At 42.1% G+C, this 23,196-nt stretch overlaps 1 protein-coding gene across 1 annotated transcript in view; it reads right to left on the reverse strand.

Moving 5' to 3' along the window:
* Positions 1-23,196, reverse strand: part of MTPAP (mitochondrial poly(A) polymerase) — a 69,065-nt gene that overhangs the window by 12,147 nt on the left and 33,722 nt on the right. The window contains exons 5-7 of the mRNA XM_030199267.1: positions 15,821-16,032; positions 6,780-7,006; positions 1,877-1,969 (exon numbers count right to left, since the gene is read on the reverse strand). Of these exons, the coding sequence (XP_030055127.1) occupies positions 1,877-1,969; positions 6,780-7,006; positions 15,821-16,032 (532 nt within the window). The remainder of the gene's footprint in view (positions 1-1,876; positions 1,970-6,779; positions 7,007-15,820; positions 16,033-23,196) is intronic.

Below are 23,196 nucleotides of genomic sequence, written 5' to 3' on the forward strand. Positions count from 1 at the left end.
GACGACATCAGCAACAGCGGAGGTCCCGGTACCACCGACATAGACGCAACCTTTCGATACCTCGGTACCGACGATGCCGAAGGTAGGGGCCTCGATGCAGTCGATGCCGAAGGTAGAGGCCTCGATGCAGTCGATGCCGATGCCGAAGACTTCAATGCTGTCGACGTCGATGCACTCGATGCCCGTGCTGTTGTCGTCGAAGAGCCCGAGAACAACACGTTCCACTGGGCCAATCTCGCTACCTGAGTCCTCTTTTTTAAAAGAGCACAAAGACTGCAGGCCTGCGGGCGGTGCCCAGCCCACAGACACTGAAGACACGAAGTGTGCCTATCAGTGAGCGAGATTACCCGGGCGCACTGGGTGCACTTCTTGAAGCCGCTGGAAGACTTCGATGACATGGGCGGAAAAATCACGCTGACGAAATCAAAATTCGCGATGACGACGAAGGGCACCAAAAAGAAGGGAGAAAAACACGGATCGAGGCCAAATAGGCCGGTCCCGAAAGCGAAAGGAAACTTACTCTGGAAAAAGCTGGAAACACGGGAAAAGGGTAAAGACCTATTGGTCTCTCTTTTTTTTTTTTTGTAGCGAAAATCGCAAAGACGCACAAGGGTCAACTTTAGGGGCACGAAACGGCGGTAAAATACGACCGTCCCGAGCGCGGACAAAAGAAGACTGACGAACACGAGCCGATTCGGGCGGGAAGACGGCCGCGCATGTGCGGTGCGCATCGGTGCGTGAGGACTAGCAAAGGCCTTTGCTAGTGAAGTTTCCGGTTGGAGGGGGCTGCCGTGGACGTCACTCATCAGTGAGAACAAGCAGCCTGCTTGTCCACGGAGAATATTAATTATTCTCTTTATATTGTCCAGAATCTGTTGACCTGGCATGAATCTTACTTGAACTGAGTTTATAAGGCCAGGGTAATGGTGTCAATCTGTTGGTTGGCAGCTTTGCCAGAATTTCAAGGTCAATATTAATTAACGAGACAAGGCGATAAGAGCCGCTGCAGGTTCTGTCCCTTCCTTGTTTGCAAAGGATATTAATATCCACTATGTTCATTAAATCTGGTATTTTCTGGGTATCTCGTAATGAATTACATATTTTGACCATACTAGGTGATAATTGGGCACCAAAGCCCTTATAAAAACTATTAGAGAAGCAATCCAATTCCAGAGATTTACTGGATGTCAAGGCTTTAAAGTACCACTGCTACCTCCAAGGGTATAATGGGAGCATCCAGTCTGACATAACTCAGTTGTTAATTAAGGTAATTTTCTCTCTTTTCTTCCATATGCCATGAAAATAGAGCAGAACGGTACTCGACATTTACTACAATAAACTACATGGGAGGGACCTACAAAGCCAATATCCGCATACTGTTTACATCACTACCTCTCTGGTGTTCAACATGACCATTCAAAGTCAGCTTTTCAAACTAGAACTAGAATGATAATTTCAGCTTTCATGTAACAATTTACAGTGCAACACTATTGATGACTTCCAAAGTAGATGCTTCCTGTTTTAACACCCTAATAAAGGATCCTGGCTCTCTCTTGCATGGATGCCACCTCATTGCATCTCATCTAACCTCTATGAAATGTCCTTGATAAATTATTACTGCTGAATTATAAGCCTAAACAGGATGATTAATTCTGAGGCCAAGCAGTCCAATTAGTCAGAACACTGAATTAAAGTTAATGAATCGGGGTATTTTTAGGGAATTAACTATTCATAATGTATGAAGGCTAACATTATAGATTATTTCAATCTCTCCTCCTGAGAGCTAATGACTGTCAAAAGCCACAAGTCAAAAAATACTAAATACCCCAATTATCAGAAGTTACTGATCAAAGAGGACTAAACAGTCTTTACTTACCTAACGTCTCTGTATTTTCAGAAAGCTTAATTTGGCTCAAATCACTAACAAATGTACAGTCGTTGCCTTCAACTATGTGTTTATCGGCAGCACCTAAAAAGGAAATACAGTTAAGTAGAAAGCATGAGTCTTATATTAGATAGATGCTATTAAATAGAGTCATGAAACAGATCAGGCCTGAGTTAGGGACCTTGTATAGTGAATATATTTACATTTCTCAGCTATCCTGATCTAGAGACTTACAATACTCTCAGTTACTAAAACTGAATTTCATTACATTTGTGACTGGAACAATGTATGTCTATAGGAATTGATTCTGGACTTTGGCTTGCTGCAACCGTCATATTTTCTACACTGAATATATACAAGTCGTTAAAGCCCATTAAAACGGGCAAGATTTTTTATTTCTGAAATGTAATTTAAAAGTTGATGAACGTAATGTGAGTTGATGTCTATAGTACACTTATGTGATTTTCGATGTCCCTTATTGTTGTAATATTTTGTGTATGTGTGTGACAGAGAGAGAGAGAAAGTGTGTGTGTGTCCGTCTGTCTGAGAGTGTGAGAGAGAGAGAGAGAGAGAATATGTGTGTGTGGCGTAGCCGTGCGTACCCCGTTTACTTCCCACCACTGCCTTCGTTTGCCTGTGCCGCCCAGCAATTCTCCTTGCTTCCCTGCCCCCCCCCCCTCCAGCCACCCAGCGATTCTCCTCTCTCCCCTGCCCTCCCTCCAGCCACCCATACACAGCGATTCTCCTCGCTCCCCTGCCCCCGCTCCAGCCACCCAACGATTCTCCTCTCCCCTGCCCCCCCTCCAGCCACCCAGCGATTCTCCTCGCTCCCCTGCTCCCGTCCAGCCACCCATACCCAGCGATTCTCCTCTCTCCCCTGCCCTCCTCCAGCCACCCAGCGATTCTCCTCGCTCCCCTGCCCCCCCCCCTCCAGCCACCCAGCGATTCTCCTCGCTCCCCTGATACCTCCGTCGAAGCAGCCGCATTATTGGAAGCCCTGCCCTCTCTAGCCTTCCCTTCGAGTTCGTTCCCTCAGTCCCTCAGAGTTCCGCCCTCACGGAAAGAGGAAATAACGTCAGAAGGTGGGACTCTGAGGGAACGAACTCGAAGGGCAGGCTAGAGACGGGCAGGGCTTTCAATGACACGGCCGCTTCAACGGAGGTAATCAGGGGAGTGAAGAGAATCGCTGGGTGGCTGGAGGGGGGGCCAATCCAGATTTCACTGCAACCACGTTTCAAGGCACGTTGGTCAGACCTTGCGGCGTCGACCTCATGGGGTTGGGGGGGTGGTAGCGGCGGCATAGTGACGCATGCGCAGCACGTCGGTCACTGTTCAATTCTATAGTAGGATTAGAGGAGGAACACAATTAAGATTCCATTATGTGCCCTTTTGTGCAACATGGTTTTTCCAGGATTTTCTAGTATAAGCACACTTTTGTTAAACCTAAGTAGTAATACTGATCAGTGGATGTAAACCACCCCACCCCAATCCCCCATGAGGAAACAGCCCATCAGCAAACTCGGGTACTTTTGGAAAAGGGTCATTATGGTGACTCAAATCCAGTTCATAATGTTACTATTATTGTGGTCCTCCAATACTAGTGTCATTATAAAGATTAAAGTCTGCCATTATTTAATGAGTATGGGAGCATGTTTCATTTGAAGTGTCTCTAATTAAGGCACAATTAGTTATGAATAAAACCCCTGTAATCTCTGAAAAGCTAAGATACTTAACTGTAGCAGGTGTTCTCTAAGGACAGCAGATATATATTCTCACATGTGTCTGACATCATCCACAGAGCCCTTGCCGGCGCAGACCCTTGCCAAGCGCACTGTCACTTTAAATCTTTGAGGCAGTGCCCCACCACGCATGCATGGGTGCCTTCGTGCCCAATCCTCGAGCATAGGACCAGCCGTACAGTTCTAAGGCTAAGAAAACAATTCCAAGGGGAGGCAGGAGGGATGTGAATATATGCCTGCAGTCCTTGGAGAACACCTGTTACAGGTAAGTATCTTAGCTTTCTCTGAGGACAAGTAGTCATAACATTCTCATATGTTGCTAGCTACCAGACTCACAATAAAAATCAATTTTGTAACTAAGTAGATAGTAAGCCTGGTGGAAAAAAAAGGGCCGGAGGGCGGAGTTGACTTTTAAGTAGTGAACAGAATCTGCAGGACCTGTAGGGACCTGCCTAGAATGTTGCTCCGGACAGTAGTGAGCAGTGAAGGTGAGGATAAGAACATAAGTGTTGCCATACTGGAACAGACTGAATCAAGCCCAATATCCTGTTTCCAACAGTGGCCAATCCAGATCACAAGTACCTGGCAAGATCCCAGAACAGTAGAACAGATTTTATGCTGCTTATCCTAGAAAAAAGCAGTGGATTTTCCCAAGTCTATGTGAATTACTTGTTTACTCATTCCAAAAAAACTACAACTAGGGGGCACACAATGAAGCTGCAAAGTAGTAAATTTAAAACAAACTGGAGAAAATATTTCTTCACTCAACGTGCAATTAAACTCTGAAATGCGTTGCCAGAGAACATGGTAAAAGCAGTTAGCTTAGCAGGGTTTAAAAAAAGAGGGAAATCCACTGTTGGTGAAAGCACCCCCGATACTGACGCACACTGCTGTAAAAACCCCAACAAGAGCTCAGGAAGCATGGCCCGGATGCACTCATTGAGAGAAGCCATCGAGAAAGGCTGGAGTGCCAGCTCAGAGACAGACTGCTGAACTGCCAGGTTTGAGGCGGGTGCCTGTTCCTGGCTGTATGAAAACCCATGCATCAGCACCACCTGTATAGAGAGGAGGTGGTCCACCCGGTGCTAATGCTTGTCGGGGACTGAATCCCTCGGTGCCCTGGAGCTCCTGGCACCATTTGTTGAGGGAGATCGATGCCGGTCATCTAATCCCCACGTCGCCTCTGTGTCAGGTCAGATTGTGACTGGCCCCTAAAGTCCTGCACAGACGTTAGGGTTGAGGCAGACCCACTCGATGTGCATCCACTCTCAGTGCCTGAAACAGCCATACAGACTGATGCACCAGATGCTGATACAACTCCCGTCAATGCCAATACCAACGCTGAGATTTCGGACTGGCTCCAAAAATCTTTTCCCTTTGAGCCTCCCTCTCTGGCCAGCTGGGTTTTTTTTCTTTATATGAAAACAAAGAACACAGCTGGATGGAGTATGTTCAGGCTCCAAACAGTGAAGATACCAAGAATGATAGTCCTATAGCCACTGGGGACCTTCAATGACATGGAAGGGAAAACAGCCGCGGCCAAATCAAATGGCTCGATGGTGACTAAAAAAGGGGCACACACCAGACAAATCGAAGTAGAAGTACCCAAACAGAGCTCAGGCCTAAGAGGGCCCACTGAGTACGTAAAAAATAAGGGAAACCTAAAAGTGGGGAAAAATAAACTAAAAGTATAAGAGAAGGGAGAGGGACCTTTCCAAAGAAAGAAAAAAAAAAAATCACGGCAGAAAAATCAGAAGGGAAAGCACAAAACCTGAAAAAAAGACGCGTGCGCACCAGATGCTGTGAGGAGCATGGGACCATTGTTTCCTCTCATCACAGCGGATGAGGAGATTGATGGTCCCGCACTGTAGTGGTGGGCAGGAAGGCACTCATGCATGCGCAGTTGGGATGCTGCATGTACTCAAAAAAGCTATTTTTATCTGTATAAGCTCCACACAGGGCAATGTAGATGATGTTACCCACATGTGAGAATATGGCCCGCTTTTCCTCGGAGAACATCATTTTCTTAAAACTATACTTCATCAAAGGGGCCTCATTTTGTCTAGCAAAGATGTTGGCTCTGTGTTGGCCTTAGTTAAGTCACTCCTCGCTGAATACACAGTTACAATTACACATCTGGAAAAACAAAAAAGTTTATCAAAAGAGAAGCAAAATATTTTGTTGAGCCTGACCAAAAACAGGATCTTCGATTTCTGCTAAAATTGAATCCGTGTCCAAAACTGGTAAATCTGTGTCTGGTTTCAGCAAAAGTTGAAGCCAAAAACAAACTGTCCTTCCCCAACAGCCCCCAATGCATTTTTGCCAGAAACTGAAACTCCCCCCCCCCCCCGCCCTTCACTTTCCACCTCTCCTCGGGCCACCCAACAGTAGAAGACATGTCTCCCCCCCCCCCCTGCAGAAAAGAAGTCCCTCTGTGCTCCTCCTTACCTTAACAAGCGCTGGGGTTCTAATGGCCTCTTCCCACTGCCAAAGCTCAATGGAAATGGATACCAAGACTGCCACGGGAGATTCTTGCAGTCATTTTGAAATTGCTCTTGCTTACGCTGGTGCCAATCTCAAGTCGCTCCTGCTTATGTCAGTGCCAATCTCAAAATAGCTGCCAGAACCTCCCACACCTGTCTTGTGAGCCTACTGCAAGAAGTCTCGGTGGCCATTTCCACTGAGCAGAAATACTGGGAAGAGGCCACTAGACCATCACGGCTTGTTAAGGTAGACCTGGAGAGGTCCTACAGGGTGTGTCTGGGGGTGTCAGGTGGCCCAAGGGACCAGGTCTCCAACAGAAGGGGACTCATTTTCTGCAGCGGGTGGGTGTATATCTTCTGCCGGGATAGGGTGTGCGTGTCTGGCCAGGCACAATATTTTTGGTTTCACTTCCAGCCAAAACAGAGTGGTGAATTCTGGCTGTGGATTCGGTTGAAACCAAAACCACTAGTTTTGTTGGCCTCTAGTTACCACCGTGGGGTGAGTTCAAGGAGGGCTGCCACCGGGGGGGGGGCTCGCACATGTTTTTGGTTCCAGGTAAAAATGCACAAACATTTTTGAATGAAACTGAAATATTAAGGCCAAACATGGATTTTAAAACCGAAATCGAAATTTAGTTGGCCTCTACTGGGTAATACACAGAACCACCTTACCTGCAAGATTCTTTAGCTGGTCTAGTGTTGGAATAATAGGAGGGTTCCTTTTTTGCAAGAAAAACAAGACCATCATGGTGAGTGAGAAGTTAGTAATCCAAGATCCAGGAATAGTGCTTGTGATTCCATGCACACGGGCCCAGCAGCGTATACTGAACACAAGCGCCCTCACACGTGGATCAAGGCTACCATAGATGTACAGCAGCTCCGAGCTCCTCATTGCAACCCTATGGAGAGTGGGGAAGTATAAGAAGTTCAATAGCATTTTTGTTTCTTGAATTCTTTGTTCTCATTAATTTTATTAGATTTTTAGACTTAAGAGGCCAATTTTTATGGTCCTCACAATGTTGGCTTCGTACCTATGAACTTGAAAGCCAATTTTCAAAGAGAAACTATCAGTTGCATTCCTGTTTGAAAATCCTGCAAGAGCCAGTACCATGGGGATGCTTTACACCATGTAATTTGCTAGTGTACAGTACACAGAGGAAATCATGTATGCAGATTACAAAATGAAATCCTCGCATGCTCACCTTTCCCTAATCCCATGTAATTTTCCCACATCTGGAGGAGGGGGGTGAGGACAATTCCATAAGGAGTGTTTTTCAACATCTATTACCCAGTGGAAAGTCTTTTGAAAATTGCCCCCTTCTGATAAATACCTTTCATTATGGTCCTGCCCTCTTTTTAAAAATCTCTTGTTGGGAATATAGTGCAAAGAACTGAAGGAGACTGCCCTACTGATAAATACATCATATGAACAAATAAATATTGGACTGTTTGCAGATTCTTTTAATCATGTTCTTGCCACACAATAGACTGCACACCTTCAGTGAGATATTCAGTTAATTATTCAGGATATATATGATACAAAATGTTCCCTACTCTACACGAGTTTAAGCAGCAGCTGAAAAGAAAAACAAACAAACCCTACACACACCCACTTTGGATTCTTTCAGCAACACACTGGGCTGGACATAAAGAAATGGTTCATTCATGCTTTCATTAACTCAAACAAGCTTTCCTTTAATTGCCTGAAAGGAAGCAAGTCAAAAAAACAGCATCAGACAATGACTGAGAATAGGCGATACCAAGGATGCCATGAATGTTACTGAGTATGCTCAATGGCCCAGTCACATCCCACTGTAAGTGTTGCAATCCGTGCTACACTTGATTTGCTGGCACTCAGGAAGGGTAAGAAATGCCTGAAGGATTTCAAACAACTTTAACAAGGAACACTTAAGCGGTATGTGTGTGTATGTGGGAGAGGGGGTCTTGGTTTTGTGGTGGTTAATCAACAGATTCACACCCAGGGCCCTCACAGAACAATGTTCTGCTCCCAGTTCTCTCAGGGGATGCACATTTGTATCCAAGGGAGCAACTTTTTTTTTTTTGGAGGGGGGGGAGAAGATTTCCCTTCAAGGTCCTGGCATAGAGGTTCTTTAAAACAAGCAAAGACAGATATGGAGTTCTGAAGCTCACCTTAACGAAGATCAGTGCAAATCAAATGCTATTTTAAGACAGTCTGTCCTGAGGTTGTACAGCATTAAGTAAACACTCATACTCTAATCTGTGTCTGTGATCCCTTTCATTAAATATCAATCTTGTTGCTGGGCAAAACTATTCCCTTCTGCCTACCTTCTCTGTCTCTTTGGAAGGTAGGGGTTTCCTAAGTTACATAAACCTTTTCCCTTCTGGACAGATATTTCAGTCTTTTTTTTTTTTTTTTTTAGGGATCCTCTTCCACATAGATGTTTCCAAATAAGAATTGTCTTGCACACAATTCCAATAGTCCAGCTCCTGAGTGGGGCTTCTATCTACTTATCCCTTCAAATCTGAGGGTGACGCTGCAACTCCTTAATTCAACAAAAGACAAGAGGGATGGGAAAAACCTCCATTTTTTTTTTTACACACACTTCACACAATATCAACACTCAAGGGAGGCTTCATAATGGATATAAACTAAACAGACCAAAAGGCTGAGCCTTAAGCACACTGCTTGAATCACCGAATTCAGACAAATCTATCAACAAAAATTCACATATAATTCACCAAGCACATCCTACAGGTCTCTGGTTTATACATAAAGAGTGGGCAGAACCAATTAGCCATCCCAGAAGGGAATGCTATAGCAGTCGTAGTGAGTACATGGATAATAGAGAAAGCCACCACAAATAGCGATCACAATAACAGAGACGAAGAGAAGCATAGAAGTTCAATAGCGGGAGTGAAGAAACACTGAAAATCATGTGATCAGCATTGGAAGGTTTTGATTGCCCCGATTCGAATGAAGGTGTCTAGTAGTAGTAGTAGTTAAAGAAAGGCCGCCATGTTGAGTCATAAACATGTTCAAAGTAGCTGAGTATGGAAAAGGGGCATTGTAAGTTTCAAACACATGTGAAATCAACTCCAACATACTAGTACTAGGAGACATTAACCTCCACTTAGAAGATCCAAACTCTAACAGCGCACGCACGAGACTGTAAGGAATTCCTCTGCTTATGGGATCTTAAATGGCCATAATTGCAAGCAACCCACATCAAAGGGCACACACTTGACCTCATCTCACACAAGCTCTCAACAGACCAGAATTTCAAAATAACAGATGTCAAATGGACATAAACACCCTGGACTGACCACTACAAACTCAACTTGTCCCTACATTGGAGGAAGAAGGGTTCACAATGAACACAAGAACATACATCTAACAGCACAAGAGGTCAAGTTGACACAAAAACATTCCGGCAAATGATGTACAATAACGAATGGTCAGCACAAACAGAATCCACAGACTACCTCATAGAATGGGACAATACATTCAAAAACATACTAGATAAAATAGCACCCTTACAAACAAGAACCTCACGCAGGCACAACTCAATACCATGGTTCAACGACGAACTGAAAAAACTAAAAACACACTCAAGGAAACTTGAACGAGCATGGAAAACCCCCCAAAGATGAACACACACTCAACACATGGAAACAAATACAAGGAAAATACAAATATGATATAAGGCAAACCAAAAGATCTTACTATAAAACTAAAATAGGGACAGATTACAAAAAGACAAAGAAATTATACCAACTCGTGAACAAAACTCCTTGACACCAACCCGGTCACTACAACAAACACAGACATCCCATCGGCAGATGAACTTGCCAAGTATTTCAATGAAAAAATCATAAACCTATGCAATACACTACCTCAAGCCACCATTGACATCAATCACTTCCTTGATGAGTTGGACCCCACTGCTGGAGCATACCCGGCTGACCGGATTTGGCTAAACTTCGCCCTCCTTACCGTCGAAACAGTTAACCAGGCGATTAGCAGGTTCTCCAAGTACCTAATGAAATCTGCCCCTGACTGCTTCATAGAAGACCTTACATCCCACCAAAATTACATGCTTCAGAAAGGTCTCTTCACCAAGGAAAATGGAAATAGCCTACTCACCCCGATACCAAAAGACACTAAGAAATAGCAACAGGCAAAAACATCCTTCTCCTCCAATTCGACATGTCTAGTGCATTCGACATGGTAAATCACAATATATTAATAAGATTATTAGACAACTTCAGGATTGGTGGAAACATACTTAATTGGATCAAGGACTTCCTAACTACAAGAACCTACCAAGTAAAATCAAACTCTAGCATATCATCACCGTGGAAAGCAGACTGTGGAGTTTGACAAGGATCACCGCTATCACCAATCCTCTTCAACCTAATGACCCCCGCTAGCCAAATCCTTATCCACTTATCCACCCTAGGCCTTAACCCACTCATATATGCAGACAATGTCATAATATACATCCCATACAAATCCAAATTGACTGAAATCACCAACGAAATCAAACTCAGCTTAAACATCATGGACTCATGGGCAAATGAATTTCAGCTAAAACTCAACAAAGAAAACACACATTGTCTCGTCCTCTCATCCCAACACAGCGTTGATAGTTGTGGGGTTGTCCGTGCTGTGGGATACAAATGCAAAAAATAAATAAGTGCAGACAAAGATTTCTGTTTGCTTGCAGATATTGATTTCTCCTTTTATATTTTAGAGAGAATTTTGAAGGTACACCCCTGAGAGAGAAATGGCAGGCCGCCACCGGGTTACAAGTTTCATTTAATGTTTCTTTGAAAAAATGATCAAGTAAACTAAAGCAGTAAAAAATAAAAATGTCAAAATTATATAAAAGGAGATTGTAAGAGGCTTCCAAGGTCATATCCGTCACATAATAGATTGATGTTTATGAACCTACCATAGAAAATTCTTTTGTTCAATTTGATAGATATCACATTGTTTGGAGCAAAGGTTAATCTTTGTTTTAAACATTAATGTATATTACATATATAGTTCCATGCTAGCCTAGGGTCCATAACTATCTGTAACAAATTGTATTTCCAACATTCAACTCATATTGTAAGCCACACTGAACCCGCAAAAAGGTGGGAAAATGTGGGATACAAACGCAATAAATAAATAAATAAATAATACATCACACCTCCCTCAGTGGCAGGAACTGAATAAAGGATAAGGTTTGCCCAGTCTTCTGGTGTACGCCCCACCCCAGTTTCTGTGCTTGGGATCTCATACTAGACTTTTTCCTACAACTGTTTATCATCAGACTGAACACTGGGTGGCACATTTAAAGCCTGCAGTCTCAGTGTGATGCCATTTGCAGGCTCCACACTGCTCAGTATTTTCTGAACTTAAAAGTAAATGTTTTCTGTAATGCAGGCTGAAGTGCTGCCAAGCACCTGGCAGATATTCAAATATTTTGTCCTATTTTTCTCTCAGCAGCAGCTCACACCTTTTCATTAAGGAGTGCACAACCAACCCCCCCCCCCCCCCCACCAAAAAAAAAAAAATTGGTTTGTGCTTGTTTAAAATGATTTTTTCCCTAATTGTCAGGCAATGTTTTAGATCATTTAACCTATTTTCTTTTTTAGGTGCACATTTTATGTAAGCGATTTGCATACATGAAAGCATACCCCTACTTTTCATTAGTAGTTCAAGATCCATTACATTCAAGTACAAGAGGTATTTCTCTATCCCCAGGAGACTCACAATCTTGGGAGGAAGGGGTAAGAGAACAAACACTGACCTCTAAAAAAACAAAAACAACCCAGTCATATCAGGGCTTGACACATCCTGGGTGCCAGATTGCCATTCTAACTAGAAACTTTCTTCTTGAGATTTTTGTGGCCCTTTAAAAAATAAATAAATAAATAAGAATTTAAAAAAAAACATTTTTCCTCTTTCAGTTACCAACAGAAAAGCTCTTTTCTCACTGCACCATGTGGCTCTCTGTGAGTTTGAACCATGTGACACAGAACTCATGCTAGCCTAGCAAGAATTAAGACTCAAGACCAAGAGTTCCTGCACCGCATGGCTCAAACTCACAGGGCGCTGTGAAGTACATGGGACTAACCAGTGAGGTTAATATAAGTTTGCTGATGACACAAAGTTATTCAAAGTAGCTAAAGCGGGTTGTGAAAAAATTGTAAGGGGACCTTATGAGACTGGGCATCCAAATAGCAGATGACATTTTATGTGAGTAAGTGCAAAATGAAGCATGTAGGAAAGAGGAACCCAAACTATAGCTACATGATGCAAGGTTCCCCATTGGGGGTCAGCACCCAAAAAAAGGATCTAGGTGTCATCGTTGATGATATGTTGAAACCCTCTGCTCTGTGTGCAGTGGTGGCTAAGAAAGCAAATAGAATGTTAGGAATTATTAGGAAAGGAATGGAAAATAAAAATGAGACTATTATAATGCCCTTGTATCACTCCATGGTGCAACTGCACTTCAAATACCGTGCGCAATTCTGGTTACCGCATCTAAAAAAAGATATAACAGACTAAGAAAAGGTACAGAGAAGGGCAACAAAAATTATAAAGGGGATGGGACGACTTTCCTATGAGGAAAGGCTAAAGCGGTTAGAGCTCCTCAGCTTGGAGGAGAGACAGCCCAGGGGATATATGATAGAGGTCTATAAAATAATGAGTGGAATAGATAGATGTGAATCACTTGTTTACTCTTTCCAAAAATATAAGCACTAGGGGGCAACTAAAAATACAAGTACTAGGGGGCAAGCAATGACGCTGAGTAGTAAATTTAAAACAAATCAGAGAAAATATTTCCTCATTTGATGTGCAACTAAACTCTGGAATTCACTGCCAGAGAATGTGGTAAAAGCAGTTAGCTTACCAGGGTTTAATGTGAAATATTTTTATTAGAATAAGAAAAGTCCATAAGCTATTATTAAGATGGAAAAATCCACCGATTATTTCTAGGATAAGCAGCATAAAATCTGTTTTACTCTTTGGGATCTTGCCAGGTTCTTGTGACCTGGATTGGCCACTGTTGTAAACAGGATGCTGGGCTTGCTAGACCTTCTGTCTGTCCCAGTATGGCAACATTTATGCTCTTATGATTACCAAAGGCTAGATAGAAATTGATTCGACGACCTAACAAAGTAAAGAAATTGATGCATTCACTTATGATCACAAACTCTACCTGTGCATCCACAATAAATGCCAGATACTGAGATGCCTCTGGGGAATACACTGATATAAGGATATCAGGACAGCCTCCTCTTCAAAATGCCTCTTTTCCATGATATCAAATGAACAAGAGGAAACATCACAAAAATTCCCCATTTACTAATCCAATGACTCAGTTACAAAGATAAACCAGACAACACTGCTTCACATGTCTGCTTTCCTACAGCCCAGCTAGATGCTTTTTTTTGCAAACATGCAGATGGTTAATACAAGAGGATATAACTTATGGCAAGTGCTTTGCGATACTTCCTCCTACATACTGGACTTTGGAATTCTAATGTTCTAAGTCTATCACATTGTTCTCATCCTAGTCCTTCGGACACACCTAACCAGCTGGGTTTTTAGGATGCCCACAATGAATATGCACATGATAGGTTTGCATACAAGAGCTAGTGTATGCAAATTTATCTCAGGCATATTCATCATTATAAATAAAACCTGACTGGCTGGGAGTATCCTGAGGAATGGGTTGAGAGCTGCTGCTCTATCAGTTTAGTAATGCTCTGCACTGTATTTGGTATTTCACTTGGAATACTACTGTACCAGCTTTTTTTTTTTTTTACATATGCATACAGTGGAGGAGACTGATAGTGGAGCTCAGTAGATAACACAATTCTGTTGCTTCAAAATGTATTGCTAAATCAAATTTGGGAGTTGCCACTATTAACAATTAGGTATCCCAGTGCTAAAAGATAACAAGTGTACAATTCAGGGCGATTCCTATTATAAGAGCCAAGGCAGGGAATAATGTCACTAACAAAGCCAAAAAAAAAGAAAAAAAATGGAAGTCATTAAATACTTCATCAATTCTACAGAATACAAAGACCTCTCCTCTCCATAAATAAGGAAATATGGCTGTCGTATTAGTCCAAGCATTAAGTAGAATGCCCAGCAAGGTCTTGCCAAAATACAAATGGAAGAAGTGTAGCTAAAATAGTTTTTATATATATGACTGATATGTTACTATGAAAAATAAATCACAAAAAATCTACAACCACTATTAAATGGATGATATAAGGATAAATATTTTCTACCCATCCAGTTTCATGTTTATCTCCTGCTCCAACATGCCTAATCTACCTAATCTAAAACAAACTGCTGAGACGCAAGCTTATAACAGATTTGCCAGGAGGAGAAAGGCACCAAACCTTACAAAAAAGCCACGATGCAAATTACAATATGTAGAGAGGTTTTGGCCGCTCCACAGACAGGTGTTACACCCCTATCTTGGCCAAATAAAAATTCCAGATACATCAGTCAGCAACCCAAGCCAATTCATCTATTGTCAAACCACCAATTTACAGACTGAAAAGTTGCCCCATGAGATAATATCCTACCAGACCAAAAGAGGTTGCACGGGAAGGATTACCACATGCTGGAGACCAAGAAACACTGGCTAATCAGGGGGGCTGCACAGGATTCTAAATTGATAATATCATAGCTCATTACTTCTCAGTCTCCACCTACTGGAAGAGGGGCATAACCCAGATCTCTGGACTGGTCTGGTGGGACTATAAGGAAGTCACCACTTACATGATCAAAACATTGAGTGATGACACTTTTTTTTTTAATGTGTTTCTTTGCAAAAGGGATGCTCCTGCTTTATGTGCTGCAAACTATATTTGTACTTCCCACAGCCTTAGAGGTATTTAAAAAAAAAAAAAAACTCCATATTTCAGGGAGCCTTTTCTAAAATACTCCACAAACTGAATGTCGACAATTCAATGTCCATTTTTCTAGGCATCACGTTTCAGATCATGGTAGACTGGCATCTCTCCCACCATTGCAGTACAGTTAGGAACACCTTTTGCTGCCAAATTGTTTTTTTTGTCTTGTTCTGTCTTTCATTTTTTTTTTTTTAAATTGGAAATTACCTTGGATGATCTCTTGAAATTGAGAAGGCAGTTAAGAAATCTTAAATAAAATAGACTTTACTAAGATACCTGTGACAGAGTACCTGCAAGGTAACTCAGGCTGAAATCATGTCTTTTGCAGCTGAATACACCATGATGAAGTTGCTGCCATGCATCAAATATGTACCAGGGGGTACATAATGCAATACACATCCACATCTGATCCATCATCCCTTTATCCAGTCAATCACACATTCAACCATGGAACTACAGTATGTACACTATATGTCTAGGTGCCTATTAATGCCCTTTTTTCTCTCATTGTCTCCTTCTAATGTCCCTATGTTGTTGTCCCACTGCTATACTACTAAGGATATTCGAATGTCTCGCACAACTCTGTTCAATGTATTCTATAACCTAGTCGTAACAAATGTATTTCCATTATTCAAGTCTTATTGTAAGCCACACTGAGCCCGCAAATAGGTGGGAAAATGTGGGATACAAATGCAACAAATAAATACCAGCTTACAGTGGGGAGTAAACATTGTATAGTGACCTGTGTAAAGACTCCTAGTAAACAAAGCAAGACAAAAACACCATACTAGCCTTCTTACCTGTTATTTGCTGTTAGATCACACTGAAACCCCGCAGGCTGGTGGGAAAACCGCACCAAGGGGCAGCGGGCATTGAGGATCTTCTGCACACTGATGCAACCCGGCCCAAAGCTGTCGAGGCATTCACTAATTACAGAGAGGATTCTCTGGGTTGCCACTCTTCCTGAAGGGACACACTTCATCTGATACTCTATGGAAAAGGTGCCTGAAGCCTAGTGCAGAGAAAGACAGGCAAAGAGGCATAAGGTAAGATCTTTGAGTGATCAGACAGCAGTGAAAAACAGCAGAAGGAATGCTTTCCTACACGAAAGTCTTATGCTTCCCTAGAATAATTTTATTTAAACTAGTGACATTAAAACATTCACACACCTGTGAGCTAGAAGAAAATGAAAGACCACATCTACTATAAAGCTTTTCTCATTTTGCGTCAATGTGAAAAATGCTCAGTATATCCAGCCATCAGACTTCCTTTTTGATTACATTTCATGTATGAGGAACAGTGAGTGTCAAAGGTTTTAAAAAGAGCTCTAATTTAGCCATTCCCACTCTATGGATTTTAGGTGGATTCGGGTACTTTTATTACATTATGATCTTATAACCTACTACAACCAACAAGTTCTAAGCGGATATCACAAGAGAAAGAGTATACTCCAGATAATTATGCAGAATAATCCGTCTAAAATTTGAGAGCAACATCTATAGGTTAGGAGACATATTTTCTAAAAAGAAAAGTCTTCAACAATTTCCTAAACTCAAGATGGTAATCCTAGTGGTTAGGGTGGTGGACTTTGGTCCTGGGGAACTGAGAACTGAGTTCGACTCCCACTTCAGGCACAGGCAGCTCCTTGTGACTCTGGGCAAGTCACTTAACCCTCCATTGCCCCATGTAAGCCGCATTGAGCCTGCCATGAGTGGGAAAGCGCGGGGTACAAATGTAACAAAAAAAAAATATGCCTTAAAGAAGAAGGGAGAGAATTACAGCTGGAAGCTGCTTGATAAGTCAGTGAGGACTGGAGAAAATGAAAAGCCTTCACTTTACGAACAAGGGAAAATCCAACAAAAAAGATTTCTAATGGCTCTATCATGATTCCTAGTTAAAAATGCAAAAATGGTCAATCAGATAGCCTGGGGAATCCCCACGAAAAGCCTTAAAGGTTAGAACCAGGACTTTAAATTGTAATCTGGCTTCCACTGGCAACCAGTGTAACTGTAACATTAAAGGAGAGAGATAGAATCATATTTATTTGTCAAAAAGATGACTAACTGCAGCAATCTGTATTCTCTGCAATTTCATTATTAAAAATTTAGTACAGCCAATACAAATGGAGTTGCAATAGTCCAATAGTAGTAATATTAATGACTGCACTACTAGGTGAAAAGTCAATGGTTCAAAATATTTACAAATGACCTAAAGCTTGAGTAGAAAGAAAGATTTACTAACTACCTTATTAACCTGAATGTTGAGAGTTGGCTATCCAATGCCATGCCTAAAAGACTGCATCAAGGGTTAGATCAAAATTACCTAACTTAATAGTGGAGTTATCTCTCAAGAAAGTCAGGGGACCAATCCAAAGAAAACTTAGTTTTTTCTTTATTTAAATTCAACCTGAAAGAACGTACCCAAGTGTCCACCGCCTGTAAACAGAGAAACACATTAGCCCCATGAAACGAATTACCTGAAGTAAAAGGTATTAACACTGTGATATCGTCGGTGTATATATAAAACTGCATGGAGCCACTGTACAGATGTATGCAAAATGAAAAAAAAGCGCAAACATTTGAAGAGCATATTTATGAGATTTTTTAAAAACAAGGTTGTGCCACACTTCATTTGGAAAACGCTTAAAAATAAAAAAGGTGGTTAGGACTGGCTCCCAAGTCGGGTTTTATCCTCCATGTAGATGCTGGGGATGTTGTGGAGATAGCATCCACAGTCCGGGAAGGAGGAAGTTATAGTTATCACTTAAAGGTGACATCTGGAGGTAGGGCTCAAAGACACAGGACCATCATTCCAATAACCACACTCGCTACAATGAAGAGAGATGATATAAAAGAAGGGAAAAAATCCTCGGGCAGCTCTGAACGAAGGCTAGAGGTTGAACAAATTTCAGATTTGGTGCCAAAACAGACCAGAAATCCAAATTCAATCTTGTTCGGTTTGGGCTGAAAAAGCAGGTGTGTGTGTTTTCGGCTGAAATTGAAACTGTACGGTATCCCTGAAATTAGTGCAGTCCCCACCCCCTCTCCCTCTGAACAGGAGCAGCCCACCCCCTCCCCTCCCCCCGAAGCTTACCTTACAAGCGTTGATGGTCCAGTGGTGCAGTCAGGGGCAGGAGAGATCCCCACTGGCTTCTGCCTCCGCTAGCTTTGTCGTCAAAATGGCTGCGCAAAGGCTAGAAGGATGCTTGGGTGCATAGGGAGAAGAATGGCCAGTAGGAAAAAAAGGAGGTGATGAAGCCTCTGTATAAGACTCTGGTAAGACCTCATTTAGAATATAGTGTACAATTCTGGAGACCGCACTTTTAAATAGATATAAACAGGATGGACACTGTTCAGATGGCAGCAACTAGTGGTCTTCGTCATAAAGCGTATGGGAACAGACTTAAGAACTCAATATGTATACTTTGGAAGAAAGGAAGGAAAGGAAAGATATGATACCAATGTTTAAATGCCTCCATGGAATACATGCACAAGAGGTGAGTCTTCTTTCAATTGAAAGGAAGCTCTGGAATGAGGGGGCATAGGTTGAAGATGAAAGGAGACAGACTCAGAATTAACATGAGGAAATACTTCTTCATGGAAAGGGTGATGAATTTGTGGAATGGTTTCCCGGTGAAGGTAGCAGAAAGGAAGACTAAATATCTGAATTCAAGAAAGCTTGGGACAAGTATATAGGATCTCTAGGGGAAAGGAAGGGATGGTAGATGGCATAGATGGGCGGGCTGGATAGCCTATATGGTCTTTATCTGTCTTAATTTTTCTATATTTCTATGGTTAGGAAAGACTGATTATTCATCCTGCCTCCAATTTCAAAATGGCTCCCAAGACTGCTGCTTGAAGTTACAGCAGCCATTTTGATAATGGAGTCAGCAGGGGAAAGAGCCAGAGCCAGTGGAGATCACTCCTGCCTTGACTGTACCACTGGATCACCAACAGTTGAAAAGCAGGCTCTGGGGAGAGGAGTTGCTCCTGTTCTTTCCGGGGGGGGGGGGGGGGGGGGGGGAGGAGCAATGATTAGGGGAGGCTAGTTCCAGTTTTGGCTGAAGCCAAGTGAAATTCAGTCACAGGTTTGATTTTGGCTACCCCCCCCCCCCCCCCTCCCCACACCAAAAAAAATTGGTTTTGGTCATCCTCTAACGAAGGCTTGCTTTATCAGAACCCCAGTAAAATCTTGTGCACTGCTTTTACTATCTTAAAAACTGTTAAAATTTATGATATTTGATTGTTTACCACTAGTCTTGGCAGAAATTAGATATCTGTGGCTTTCCTACTTAACTTTTAAAGTATTTTGTACTAGCCCTCCTGCCCCCTCCCCAACATTTTCTCTACCCATTGCTAAAGCAGTCACCTGGTTTGGTAGGCAGGGTTTGTTGCAAAGCATAGGTGTAGCGAGGTATTTTAATACAGTATTGGAGATTGTTTTCATAGCTAACACAGTCCACAGATCTTTGGTTGTTTAGGCTCACCCATGCCACTCTTCAGCCAGGCTCCAAGGGTGATATTTCCTATATAGTCTGCCTATTCCACTGCCTATCTCCTTCAATTAACTATCTAAACTGCAGCCAGTTTTGAGAGGAAATAATTTCTGATTGCAGTTACTTTTGAAATTAAAAGGGTACATATATTAGGGCAACACATTTAACACATTAATAACACAATTAGCATGTTAAATGTTTAACAAGCGTTAAAAATTGTAATGCACGTTAACGCCAGGTCTGGCTACCTTATCCACTGCTCCCTTTGTGGGCATACCTAGGCTGCAGAGACCAGCTGCTGGGTCGGCCCTGCTGCTGCTGTGCTATTCCCAAGTGATGTGGGGAAGGTAGATCAACACCCATGACCCAGAAGCAACCGCGAAGGTATAAGTCCGTGGCACTTCAGGTCCGGGGCAAGGTCAGAGGGGTTCTAAGCAGCAGCACTGCTGGGGCCCAGAAGAGGTGGGGTGTGATTATTCTCTCCTCCCTTATTCCTGCTCCTCTTGGCTCTCTGATAGTGCCTTCAGCACTGAAGGCATCCTGCTCCTTTCAGCCGCATGAAGCCTCTCTCTGTAGTGTCATGCCGGGAAACAGTAAGTTCTGTCAGAGGAAGCAGAACGCTACAGAGGCTTTGGGTGATTAGTTATTCATAAAATCTTGCATTTTAAAGCATATAAAGCACTTAGTTTAATTCTTGTGTCCAACGGGGCTCTCCGTTTCACTTTCGATTAAGCTTCTTCAGGGGACTAAGTGCTCATATTACTTTTCTTCAACCAACACCAGACTTAACTCGTGGCGCTTACTGGGTGCATGACCCCAACCTTTACCCTTATGAGGAAAACGCCAGCACTTTCAAGCACTTCAAATGTGCTTTTTCACATTCAATGATTGGCATAAAAAGCCTCCTTAAGAACATTTATTCTTTCTTTTCATATGCAACTTGCATTTACGTTAATATTGTTTTAGTTATCTGTTTTTAGATATTCATGAACTAAGAATTTAGCTGTTAATGTGTTCCATAGATCCACTCTGTACTGCAAATGCTCTCAGAATAGCCTAAACTAATAATAAAAAAAAGAGAATGAGAAGCAAAACTGATTGAAAGCATGCTCCCACTTCCCTCATTTCAGAGCAAGGTGCTGATGTTTGGTTCACTGATAATGATGGAGTTACTTCCTCAAGCAAGAAAGAAAAGTCAACAAGCCAAGTGTCTGGGAAATACCAAACATTCAGCACTACATTACATCTGTTCCCTTTTAGAAGTTAACTCCACTGATCTTTTCTCTTAAAATGGAGGCCAGTCTAATTATTCAGAAAGCCAGAACTAAGAGCATGCTGGGGGGACGAGGGCGATAACTGGAAATCAGAGATGCCAGTCCATTTTACAGAGTCCCTAAATTAATTCACTGCAGTACAAAGCAGAGTACAAGATATGATTACATTCATGTACAGCAGGTATTTCCTTGTCCCCAGAGAACGTGATCTTTTTTCTACCTGAGGCAATGGAGAGTTAAGTAACATGAGCGGTTCATGAATGGGTGCATGGAAGAGATCTGCAGGGAACACAGCTGCATTACTTCCATTTTCACCTTCCCTTAAACATCTCCCTAAATAACACAACTAAACAACTGCTGAGTTTAGACATAGGCAGCTACCTGGGGCACCAGACCATGAAGGCTGAAGAGAAGCCTGTTCCTCCTAACTTTATGGATGCATAACTATGCTACCTTAAAGGGGGCACTGATGACATTCTAATCCCACCTCCCCCCTCCCTACACAGACTTCCCTGCCTTCTTCTGTCTATCACCAACAAAATCTTAAACCTGGCCCTAACTAATCTCTCAATGACCAAGGACTGGAGAAAAGTCTTCAAGACAACCCCACGGTACCCTCACTCTCTCTTTTTTTTTTTCTTTTTTAACCAGCAGAGATCTGTTGTTGGAGCCATTGCCTTTTCTCTCATTCTGGGTCCAGAGTATATTACAAGTGCCCAAACCACACCAGATGGAAGATTTCAGCTCAAATCTACTGCACTAGGAGGCTAATTCCAGTTTTAGCAAGGAGAAAAAATACAAAAACAAACAAATAAAACTCGGTGCATGTGAGAACCTGGCCAACAGCCAATTAACTTGAACTCTTGCCTGCCTCAGACAAAAAGGCTGATTGATATGTCTACCTAACAACAGGTCAGGGAGGAGTAACTCAAGGACTGGGAACAGCCTTCCCATGCTTTGTCTTTTTTGTGTGTGTGTGTTTCAGATCAATTTCTGTGTTTGAATTTGGAAATGATCAAAGTAGATGTTAGCAGCCAGTCTCAGTCTACTTGTTTTGTGAATGCCTTCTCACCTTACCTCACTCGGGCGCTGACCTGTGCATTAGAGAGGGTCAAACTCCATCTTATTGTTTTGAATGCAGGTGTGCAGATCTTTACTTTTTCTAATGGTTGGGTCTCTACCAGTCAAAAGCAAACAGTATACTTTGTAAAAACTTTATTTCCTACGACTGACTATTTCCTATGTTATTTATTCGTTCACTCTATTATTTAGCCCGCCCTCCTGACAGCACCCAGAACGGGTTACAGAATTACGCTGGGCAGACTTATACGGTCTGTGCCCTGAAAATGACAGATACAAATCAAGGTAAGGTATACACAAAAAGTAGCACATATGAGTTTATCTTGTTGGGCAGACTGGATGGACTGTGCAGGTCTTTTTCTGCCGTCATCTACTATGTTACATTCATAGCTTAATAAAACAGTACATCATATAACAAAAAAAAAAATCAACCTAACAATTTCCATTTCAATTCATCAAATTGCTACATTAAAACAAGTTTAACAGCTTTACGAAATCCCCAAAAGATTATAAATAGAGCTCACAGAGGAAGAAACCTTGTTCCACAACCAGGTCATAAAATAAGAGGGAACTTGAATGCGAGAACACCAACTGAAAGGATCTGGCAGGAGGTAAAAGAAAACACTTCTCACTTTGAGAATATACTGATCATTTAGACGTATAAATTGGTGACTTATCGGAAACATATCTTGGTGCTCTGCCACACCATGAAACATTTTAAAGGCCAACATCTTTTTTTTTTTTCTTCTTTTTCAATGTAAAAAAGTCTTCTCTTATGAAAGGAAAGAAGAATGCTTGTTAGTTTCCCTTTAGAAATTTTATAAAAGAGCAAACAGCATACTTTGCGACAGGCACTTTCAGCGACTCTCTTAAACATCTCTCAAATTATCCTGCAAAATAAGTACTGATACAGCACTGTATAATATAACTTGGTGAACAACTGTGCTCTTGCAGCACTGTGACCTGATCCCTCCCATCCTTAACTCGTCTTAACATTCAAGGAGAGTGCATACATTGCAGTGTGCAAGAGCTGAAGCATGAAAGACACAAACAGCAAGCAGGAACATTTTGATAGATAACTTCTTTCTCTGATAAAGGCAGGCTGTGCCCTCCAGAATAGCATATTTTTGTTACAGCAGTTCCATGGCCCACTGTGTATATATAATTTGAATATTCTACTTTTTGCTGGTATCTCTTCACTAAATCCGGTTACTAGCCATATTGAACTCTTTTTCCAGTGCAAGTCTAGATTTGGCTTTTACTTCCTGCTGTATCACCTCAAATCCTTCATTTGCCTGCAATACCATTACTCTTGTCCATGGATTCA

Source organism: Microcaecilia unicolor, chromosome 1 (assembly GCF_901765095.1).
Source record: "Microcaecilia unicolor chromosome 1, aMicUni1.1, whole genome shotgun sequence".
In the NCBI taxonomy this organism is placed as follows: domain Eukaryota; kingdom Metazoa; phylum Chordata; class Amphibia; order Gymnophiona; family Siphonopidae; genus Microcaecilia; species Microcaecilia unicolor.